The sequence below is a fragment of the Teleopsis dalmanni genome, chromosome 1 (genome assembly GCF_002237135.1).
Source record: "Teleopsis dalmanni isolate 2A chromosome 1, ASM223713v2, whole genome shotgun sequence".
In the NCBI taxonomy this organism is placed as follows: Eukaryota; Metazoa; Arthropoda; class Insecta; order Diptera; family Diopsidae; genus Teleopsis; species Teleopsis dalmanni.
The window spans coordinates 19608536-19619869 of record NC_051846.1 but is presented as its reverse complement, the minus strand read 5'-3'; the positions used below and the strand labels follow the sequence as shown (position 1 = coordinate 19619869).

Genomic DNA, 11334 nt, shown 5'->3' with positions numbered 1-11334 from the left:
GATCCAGATCTGGCGAATATGATGCCTAAGCGATGACAGTGGTGTCGTGTTTGGTCAAAAAAATCGCGTACAACAAGAATTTTCCATAGTAAAAATCGCTAAATGCACTTGAGGTAGTCTCACATTAACAGCTGCTATAAACAAACTAATTGACAGATGGCGCTCAAATTTGTACCATATGTTAAGAAAGGGTGTACCAACATAACAAAAAAAAATTTTGAAAAAGATCTATTACTTAACGAGTAGTTAAAAAACAACAAAATCCGAATACTTTTTGAGCAGAGGTATCTCTCAACCTCGTTTATAACCCATTAGCTAACCGATTAGCTATCGGTTCTGTTTTCGAACATCAATTGGAGGTAGCATAACTTAATAACATAGGGTAAGAGAGAGAAATTGTAATAGTATATCTCTCGGTTAATAAGTTTCAACACATTGTGAGACGGTGGTGAATAAACAGAAAGTGGGGAAGCCATCATCTTACCAGGCACGCCACTTAGGTTTCTCAGAAACAACCTTAACATATTTCTACTTCCTTTTTTGAATGGTTCTATACAGGAAACAAAGGACAATCTGTCGATAGAATATATCTTCTTCACAATATTTGAATTTGATAATTTAATTGTTCACATATCATATTTTGCAGTTGACATAGATGTTTGGAAGAATCGTAATTCGGTATATATATTAACTAATGTGCACGCATGAAGTCGGTAGGGTTGATCCTCAAAGAAGTACAATTTATTAATAATAAATAATAATTAATATTATTTTAATTAATAAATCAAATATAGAACTGCTTGTAATTTATAAATACTTTTAATTACAAAGAATTCTGAATTTTCAATAGGGAGAGCATGGCTTCTTTACCAAAAATCTGAAATTTGCTTATGTTGAAAACTAAAAAAGATATATGTGAAATTGAAATATACGTACAAGTTTATAAACATTCTACATAAAAAGTATCCAGAATTTATAATTTGAAAAATATGTGTTTTGCAAAATTCAACGATTATCACGTGCCTTTTTTCTGTCATTAATCCTATGATTACTATAAAGCTGAATGGCTGATATGAACCAGGCATATAAAAAGAGCAAATGAATGGTATACAGAATTTATTTTACGAAAAATGTATGAAGGATTGGGAAAAGCGCCGGCGTAGTTGTAATTTACTCAAGGGAATTACTTTGAAAAATGGACATTTTGATTCTTTAAAGTTTTACTTAACTATGGTCAGTTAGTGCGATGAAGATAGACGCATACTTCAAAGATCAATTTGCAGATAGATACACGAACACGTCTAAGTCGATTTGTCTTATTATACTGATTAAAAATGGTGTCCAGCTCCATCTTTTTCTCCTATACTAACATTCACACAAATTTTAAATACCTCCTTTATACCATGTCTATGAAGGATATGAAAAGAATTCATCGTTTATATGTTCGCTCCCTTAGTTATTAACTTCTAAATAAAGTTAAACAGATTTCGTAATAGAAGAAGCTAAAAATTCATATAGTAGGTGGAGGATCTCTTATCGAAGACACAGTATTCAACCTAAATATTCTTTAAAAACAATAGCTGTTATAGAAAGCCGAAAGATATCGATTATATCCGCTAAATATATGATTAAACGAGTTACTTTTAATTTACGTGTTCATGAACGTATTCACAATTAGAGAAACTAAGAATAGTATTGAAATTTAATAATTAAAAATGATTATAATAAATTAATTCAATTATTCTACAGCTGATTCATGATATCGTTCTAATTTATGTTGAGTTCTATAGAGCAAGTGAGTTTGTTAATGAACTTTCACAGCAAGTTAACAAAACCCCCAAGTAAAGTACGGCTTTAGGTCAGTTTAGGTTAAGGTCAATCCTTGGTGCCTGCAGTTTTTGAAAAATTATTTACAAATAATATAAGAAATAAATTCAAAACCACTGATGATGCATATTTAGCAATATTCGAAATAGCTGTAAGGTCAACCAAAAATTTAATTAATTAAAAATAAATAAATATTTTGTTCTTACAATTTACTACTGCGTGATATCTCTCTAGAAAATAAAAAATTAAACAAAAATAATAATTACAGAATTATATTTAAGAACATTTTACGTCATGAATATAGCAATCATCTCTCGGTTGTACACTTAAGCTCTTTAATCAGAGAGCGTCTATACATTATTAATTTTTTCTTCAAAATTAAATACCTTTTTCTATTCTACTACAATTGAACCATTTAATACAACAACCATAGAAGGTTGCTTCAGATTTTGATAATCCAAAAGTTTATTTAGGGAATAAGTCTTGTTGTGATATGTCTTAGCTAACCAAATTTCTTGGAAAAACTATGTTCACTACTCTTAGCTTTTTCAATGTGAAGTGGGAGTTACATTTTTTACAATAGCTTTTTATTATTATTATTAAAAGAGGAGATCGTGCGTTGTGACCTAAAAGATGTATTGTGCCCGTTAGTCGGATAAGAGTGTTTCTCCAAGTCCGATAGAGACAGTATAGAGCCTATGTTTCCTAGTCTTGAATCCTTATGATCCATGAAATACCCTCCTAGGTGTTTCTCCCACTTGTGCATCAGTGCCGGGCACTCCCGAACAACATGGCCTGCAGTTTTTCTCTCTTCTCCACGCTGTCTGCAGTCTGAGTTGGATTGAATTCCTAACTTCGATATACTAAATTTTTTTAACTAACATATGTTTTTTTGCTACGACACAACGCTTGTGTTATATCATTTGTCCAAGTTATATGAAAGGAATTCATTTGATTAAATAAAACGTTAATCACTAAATATTTTTATTTATATATATACATTGTAACTAAAACTTGTGTGATGTAGTTCGTAGTAAAAATCAAAAACGCCAATAAAGAAGTAGAATAAGAAGATACATTTTTCTACATATTATAATAATTGAAGTGATTTAATCTTTCGCTGTGAAATATTATACATTACTAACATAATTATAAGCTTTTCAATATGTTATATATAAGGAGAGTAATTACAGTCTTGCCAAGTAATTACAGTGTTTCGTATTGTTGCCATGACCATTAATTTGAGTTGGAATCATAATTGAATTTGTTCAATTAGCAAAACACAATTAAACATTTTCAGGGATTGCAGAAATTATAGAAAATATAAGAACTGAAGAGTTCTGGGCCTCAGAATTGCTTGAAACTTAAAAGCGTTAGAACGTTAAGCGGCGGTTGTCGAAAATTGGAATTTAAAAATTTTATTGACTTCAATTTAATTATTAATATTCAACGCATGTTTAACAAATTGTGCTTGTTTGTTGTTGTAAGTTTGAAAACGAAAATTTTCTACTTATAAAATATTTAATAAACTTATTATTAATGAACACTGAGTAAGCATAAATAAACCGATTTAAAAATTTAAATTACGTTGCGTGAATAAAATCGATTAAAATGTGACCTCATAGCACATACAAGCTATGAAACGAAAAATTGAGATATTAAAATAAATTTAAGTTTAATTGAATAAGAAATAACTTCAACTCATAAATTTAAAACTTTAGAAACTAATTTAATAATTTAAACAAAATAAATTCTATAAAAATCATGTAAGATACAAGTAGTGCGAAAATAGTAAACAACTATATCTCATTTGTCTGATATTTCTGAAATTTATAATACGGTCTATATCAGCAATTAATAGCAGTGCTATAAAATTATTATCTCAATTGTTATAGTGAATTAGATATATGCTTAAGAAGAATTTACTTTGTAATACCACCGAAACGTGGATGAGATCACTTTTCGAAGAAATTTGGAAAAGATATCTTTTTAAAACTGTTCTGTCATTTTAAAAAAAGGGCAATACCGCATATTGGGGTTGTTGTATAGTCGCTTGAGGACGGGAGACACAAATTGTTGATAGACCTCTTCTGGTGACTGTGAACGTTAGCACACGTTTGTTTTCTAATTCACATCAAAGATCGTAGTCATTCGATGGGGATCTATCCGGTTGTTATGCTTTTTGTTAGCAGATATTATTGTATAAGTACATCAATGATTTTAATTAATGAGAAGCAAATAAAACCAACCATTTGCTTTGCTTTTTCTAATTGTGGATAAGCTATGTCATACATGTAGTTTGACATGTACACCCATTTTGCTTCTTTTAATATATATTTTTAAGGCAATATGGTCGTGTAGCAGTTGAACTGATGTGAAAATGCCGTCTTCTAATAAAATTTATGCTGTATGGTGTTGTATACTAGTTCTAACGAACGCATCGTTTTCAGAATTGCCAAAAATGTCTCAATAGTCAAAAATTCATATTATATTAATTGATAACTACACCAATATCAATTCAAGGATAGCATGCAAAAATACTAGCTTAGGGCTTCCTCAATTGATTTTAATAGCTCGGCTTATTAATAGTATGTATGTTGATCCTTTTTTCGAGTCAGCGCAACTGGGCACTTTCACTCTTTGATAGCTGGGGGTACTACAGGGTCTCACCCATCTCATTGACTAATTTATGTATTCCCTATAAGCTTCATAATTATTCAGTGATTGATCTAAGATCTGCGTACCTCCCCGTGCGTAGAGTGATTACTTTAAGATTAAATAGTGCTAAATAGGATAGCTTGTCAGTTTTCGCATATAACTTTAGGGCTCTGTCCCTTAACATATGTATTTTTTGATCGGGTCTATTCTAATGTCTCTTAGCATGTCGTTTGTGCGGATGTACCAAGGGACCTTATTAATAGTAGAAGTAACAAATTGGTATTAGCAATATATATTTCGTACATTCAATTAATAAATTCAATAACTAATATTAAAACAGATGTATAAGAATCATTATATACTTAAAAAGATTTCAAAAAACTTGTAAGAAATTGTTTAGAATAACAGCTATAGGTAACAAACATTAAGTAAATATAATTAAATAATTTCACGTTGGTATAAAATACTTTTATATAGATATTATATCTCAACAGTTTTTACTAAATTAATTAACTCACATATTGAAAATATCTGATAATTAGACTTGCTACCTTTAGATATTTTTAGCCAACAATAAAATACTCGTATTGTTGTTTTTGTTGTAATAATTGTCATTAAATCTCTATTAAATAACAAATGTATTGGTTTTTAATTTTTTCAAATAAATTAACATTTCCATAAATCTTTAATTTGCGCTATTTCGATTTAAACAAAAAATTCAAGTGCAAAATGTCGAGAAATAGTTAAATTAACTAACAACAAGTTTCAAGAATTAGGCTAATTCTGGGATCTTAGGAATTCAAAGTTAGTCTTAGGATGAAAGAACAATAAGTGTTCAAAATAATAAGTAATAGTAAATATGGATGCTAAATTTCGAATAGCATCGACAACAACTTGTTTTAGTTACTTTTGTCCATTAAGACCACCTCTAAGGAATGCTTAAGAAGATTTCCACTGCAGTATGGAAACTTCCTTCCACTAATTAGGGGAGCCAGATATGAACGAGAGGCTTAATACCTAGTGAACTAGATTTATCTTACCCATAAAACAAAAGGCGTAGTTCAAGTAAATAGGGAGTAGATGAAGGGACTTATTGTATAAGTGCGGTAGGTGAACTAGTCGTACACTATACTAAAGACGTAATATAAAGAGCAACTGATATAGAATAGATATATTTTTATACGATTTTATTATTTTAAGAAATTTAAATGAAATTAAATTTAAAAATAAATTAAAATTTTATAATTATATTTTTTTATATTGTTTTTTATTATTATTATTTATTATTTATATATTTATTTATGTATTACTTATTATTTTATGTTATATTTTACAAATTTTTTTTTAATTATATAAAATTTCTTTCGTATTAAGCAAATTTAAAAAGGTTTCAATAATTAATTTACTCGAAAAAATTTAATATTGAAGCTTAAAATATATCAATAAGTTGAGAAGTTGAAAAGCAGGTGAATAATTACACTTCCTATTAGTCTTAAAAATATACTTTTAAATTTTCATTAAATTTAAAATAAAATTTTTTGAAAATAACATTTCAGTTATTAATTTTGGCCGTAAAAGTATGTACGGTAAATGGCGGGAAATTAACTAACAAAACCGAAGCATACGCCATGGCAAGTGGTCAGAAGAAACAAGACACCAGCAGCGTTGAATCGTATTTTAAGCGGGATCCTTATGGTAGGCAATAGAAATAAAAGTTAACAGAAAATTTAAAATACATATATAAAATAAAATTAATTTTCTTTATATATAACTATACGAACAGGTCCAAATACTTATGCTTTTGGTTTTGAAATAAATGACAAGAAGACCGGCAATGTACAATTTCGAGACGAGCGACGTTTTGTGAACGGCAGTACGGAAGGAGCTTTTGGATATCTTCGACCAGATGGACGAGTAACGATTTCACGTTTTATAGCTGATAAGAAAAGAGGTTACTTAACACATACAGAAACCTTTAGTGAAGGTGACAAGTACAAATGGCAGAAATATTGGCCCACAGAAAAACCCGATATAATAATGGACAGACCAATAGACATGAGTCAAACAAATATAACATTCAATAAAGCACTACAATTGAATGAAACTTATAGTAAACTGCCGATAAATATAACAAATGAAATACAAAAACAGCATGGCTTGGATGTAAATAGTGTTGATTTTAATAATGATATATTGGATCCATTGGTGGATGAGATAATAAATGGTAAAATACCATTAAAAAAAGTCACTAATGGAAAGAGTGCTAATGGTATTGGCTTTGAAACAGTGCACAACTTTATACCAACCGATTTTCATATAGCACCTTTTCAGTTACCAGCTGATGATGAACAAGTTGATGTGGGTGTTATAAATAAACAAGAGAGGAAGTATGTAAATGATGTAAATGAAGAAATGGGATCTAAAAAACAAATGCAGTATGCTGCAGCTAAAGAAAATACTTCAGTGAAGAATTTGGCAAAAGATATTTCACTAGATGTTAAGGATAAGAAAAGTGCAGATAGAAATGGTAAAAGTTATAAAGAAAAAGTAGAACGCCCAGATAATTTCAAATTAGAATCTTGGTATAAACAAATCATAGATGAAGCTAGAAAAGAATTTTTGCAAAATTATTAAAATAATTATATTTAGTTATATATTAAAAAACGAAAGTGGGCATGTGTGGTTCTCTTGTAATAAAATTAAGAAGTAAAGCAAAAAAAGTAAAAGCAATGTTACTTTCATATCTAATATAAACTTATGTGTAATAATTCATATATATCAATATGTCTAATAAAGCTTAAAGACAAAGGTGACCTACTTTTCATTAGCATTAGTTAAATACTTTTCTCGGTTTTAGTTGCTCTTACCAAAAAGAAAACAGAAATGGCATTGGCATAAGATAAAAAAAAATTTCCATCTGTTTTTAAGTTACATCACTTAAACAAAAGAAAGGTTTAGATATGGAGGGTATAACCATGTAACGCCCTTTTCCAGTATCTTTCACTTTTTATGGCGCAATACACTGACAACAGTGCTGCATAATGAGTGTATCTAATAGATAGATTATAAGTCGCATGCTAAAAATTTTGAATTATAAAGAAATTGACATTTGCATAATCTGCACAGAATCTGCGTTGTATTTGTGATTATATTTAATATGCAAATAGAGCTATTGCAGACATGCAGCAAAGAAATTTATTTGTATATTTCGATAAAGTATTTCATCGATTAATTTGCACTTTGAATTGTGATGGCTGCACGCGATATTCAAAAAATATTTGCGCATGCAGAAAAAATGTATGAAATAAAACGGAATGCCGCAAGACAATACAATAAAAATGTAAGCCGACAAATAATAATAATAATAATTCTGTGAAAAACAGGTGAAAAATATTTGTATTGTCTTCCGGGTGAATTGCGCTATACTGGCATTTTATAATGCTTTATTAATGCATAAAAATGCTACGCTATGCTTTGATGTGTACCAGAAAGACACAGTTACACATAGTTTTTGCTGTGTGCACTTAAATTCGTAATTTCAGTAACAATTTTGAATGAATGAGATACATTTTCTAGGTATTTAAGTTAGTAGTAAAAGCTGCTCCCATTCCAATTAGAGGATCATAAAAATTCTTGTCTATTATTGAGTATTGTTTTATGTTTAACATAAACACTTAACAGTTTAAGTGTTTAAATTTAGCTGAGCTTTAGGTCGTGCTTTTAAAAATTATATACATATTTATAGTAATAAGTAATATAAAAACAAACTGAAGATTAAATAAAAAGTAATACAGTTGTTGAGCTGTGTATATATTAATATTACATATAAATATAATTTTCAAAAACACCACCTAAAGCCCAGCAAAATTTAAACACATAACTATTATTATCGACACTAATATAGACATTCCAATAATAGTTTACTTAAGATAAACGTATACCAAACAATAAACTCATTGAAAAGATTTTTTAAGTAGCGTATAGGAAACTTAATCGCAAAATTACTTTGGCGACTAAAACCATTGTTTATCTCAAGAACATAATATCAAGTGTGTTCAGTCTACAATTTTTTTTGTATACTCATATTCATCATCCTCAGACTGAATGAAATTAAGTTTCATGAACATTTTTCCTACTATTGATCCTACCACTAAAGGTGGATAAAATTACTTAAAATTCATAAAAATCTGAGATTATTACTACTGGTCATTATTGGCCCTAATAGGCTGTAATCAGATATTGGCCTACTACATATTGCTTTGCAGTTGACTCTGTTTCTTGCACATATTTGTTATTTACGATAGTCCCAATATTTATAGTTAAGTAATTATAACCGATATACATTTCTAATTGCTTATATACAATCTTAATATCATGTTAGCAGTTTCCATGTCGATTGATACAGTGATATCACAGTTCCAAGCACAGTGACTTTAAATCACTATTGTATGAAATGAGCTAAACAAATTTATAGAAAGTTGTGACATTACGATAAGCCTTTGCTCTACCCAAAGTTACAAATACGGTTTTATTAGCATAAAATGTAAAATTTATCCTCTTAAAATTTCTAAGTGATGAAAGATTTAATTATATATGATAAAGTCAGGTAATGTTGTAAATAGTTTAGTGACAAAAAAATTGGAAAAAAATGCAATTAACAATATTTTGTATACCTAAATCCACCAGCTTCAGAATGAGCAAAATCAAGTTTCATTGAAAATAAAGCTATCTGACTGTTACTTCAAATGTTCTCTTCCATCGGTTAATTGACCTGTAAATGAAATTTAACAATAGTGAAAACGTTAACCGATTTGCTAGTCTCAAAGAATAAGCTGAATCCAACATCTTGCTAGAATGAATGTTTCTAGAAAGCAAACGCAAATTATAAACGTACATGCAATACTTAGCATATAAAAAGGGGGAGGGGGACTTACTCTGGATATAATGAAATAATTAAATCAGTGATCCCGAGAGGGCTAACCGTAGGACATCTAGCTGATTTTAATGGGTTACAGTCTCACACTGACTGACTGAGCATTTCGTTTGCTTTACACTTCATGAAGAGAAGGTCTATGATAGTGGGAAGTTGACCACGCAGATTTATCTTTTGAAAGATCTATATGTACAACAATTATTTTATAATGTGGACCCAAATTGATTAACCTTTTTATAAATTTTTCTAACTTTAATGTGAGCTGTAAACCAAAGGACGATGGATTCATGCTTTTTAGCACTAAAGTATACAATTTAATCTTTAGTTTTCTTAACTGAAACAACGGCTATTATAATTGATTTATAAACCTCTGGTTAAAGTAATTAGTTGTTAAAATTTCACTGCAGATATAATTATTTTATTTTCTATAACATTGTATAATATATTTTCTTTCACATATTTATTGTAAGTTCAAATTTTAACTCTGCCTAACATTGATCGGGTTTCTTTGGACAAGTATTAAATGATCTATATCGTTCAAATTTGTGGTTTAATGGCACAACAAATCTTTCCGCTGCATTGCGGACAAAATCAGTGAAACTAGTAAACCGAGAAGACATTAAAAGATTTTGACACAGTTTTGCACGTTTTCCGACAAGCGGTTTTTAGTTGAAGTTTTCAACTTTGGAGCGCCTTCCTATGCATAAATAATTTCAAAATCCAATGCAGATACAAGTACTTAGCTTTTCCTCTTTTCTTTATTGTTGGTAAAATTTTTCTTTTTTCTTTTTCTTTTATTAAACAGGAAGATATTTTTCGTTTATCATTCATATTGACAATGACACGTGCGGTTTTTCTCGTTTTCCCGGGAGTTCAACAGTTCTTCTTACTTACATATTCATAAGTGTACCGTAACGTGATACGGCCGGACGCCTGCGTGGATGCACTTAAATTTGTGCTAAATTACGGTTGAGGAAAAACACAACGGAAGGAAGTTGGGCTGACTGATATGTGGTGAACATATTTCGTGTTATATGGTATATTTTTTTTTCTGCCATTAAATAGAAATTGTTTTATTAGGATTTTCTGCACATTGTGTTGTTGTTGTTTTGCTGTTTTATGCCGTTTGCATAATTAAAATTTTATTTCGATTTCGCTTTAATTTGCAATTCATGCGTGTTTTACGGGGTCTCTGGCTTCTCCTCAATATACACAATATCTGCGAAGTATCTTTGCAGTAGTTTATTTACGCATACATAATTAACACCACAGGCACTAATTATGCAAAAAAATATTTTTTAAGTTAATTTTGTTAATTACATTCATTTAAAATTCAGAAAGAAAAAGTAGCAGCAAACCTTTTCCTTTTATTCAAAAGTGAATTTTATGCGTTGCGGATTTAATAATTCAGCAGTAGTGAAAAGTTTTTACTCAATTTATTAACTAACTTGGCAAATGCATCCACTGGTGGGCAATGGGCCAACTACTATTATAAATTAAAAATATTTTAAAAAAGTTCAAACAAATGTTTGTCAATAATTTTAAATACAATTTTTGTGAAAGTAAATATGGAGTTGGGATATTTCTTGTCTTAGTAAGGGGAAGACTAAGTGACAAAATGCAATGACTTAATTAAAAAAATGACTGCGCTTTGGCCGTTTTTGTTTGGCTTAATTACGTCGTTTTGCTGTTTATATTTTAAGAGCTTAATTAAAAAAAACGTACATGACTTTAAACATTTAATGAACTCAATTAAAATGCCAGTTATATCTCCGTCCCCCGTTCATTGATGTAATACAAATCTTGTTATGACAAGTGCAAAAATTTCGCGTATTTTGTTATAATTCGAAAATATCTTTTGCATAATTCCAGAGTGGATACCGTTTTTAATTCATTTTACCGATCCGTGCTACACA

General features: G+C 29.5%; 1 protein-coding gene across 1 annotated transcript; it reads left to right on the top strand.

The window, feature by feature from the left end:
* The first annotated feature begins 3218 nt into the window (after window positions 1–3218).
* Window positions 3219–7152, top strand: LOC119672945. Its single transcript, XM_038084126.1, has 3 exons — window positions 3219–3310; window positions 6042–6180; window positions 6269–7152. Exons 1-3 carry the CDS (start codon window positions 3281–3283, stop codon window positions 7117–7119), a joined length of 1020 nt encoding a protein of 339 aa, XP_037940054.1. The 5' UTR covers window positions 3219–3280; the 3' UTR covers window positions 7120–7152.
* The last annotated feature ends 4182 nt before the right edge of the window (window positions 7153–11334 follow it).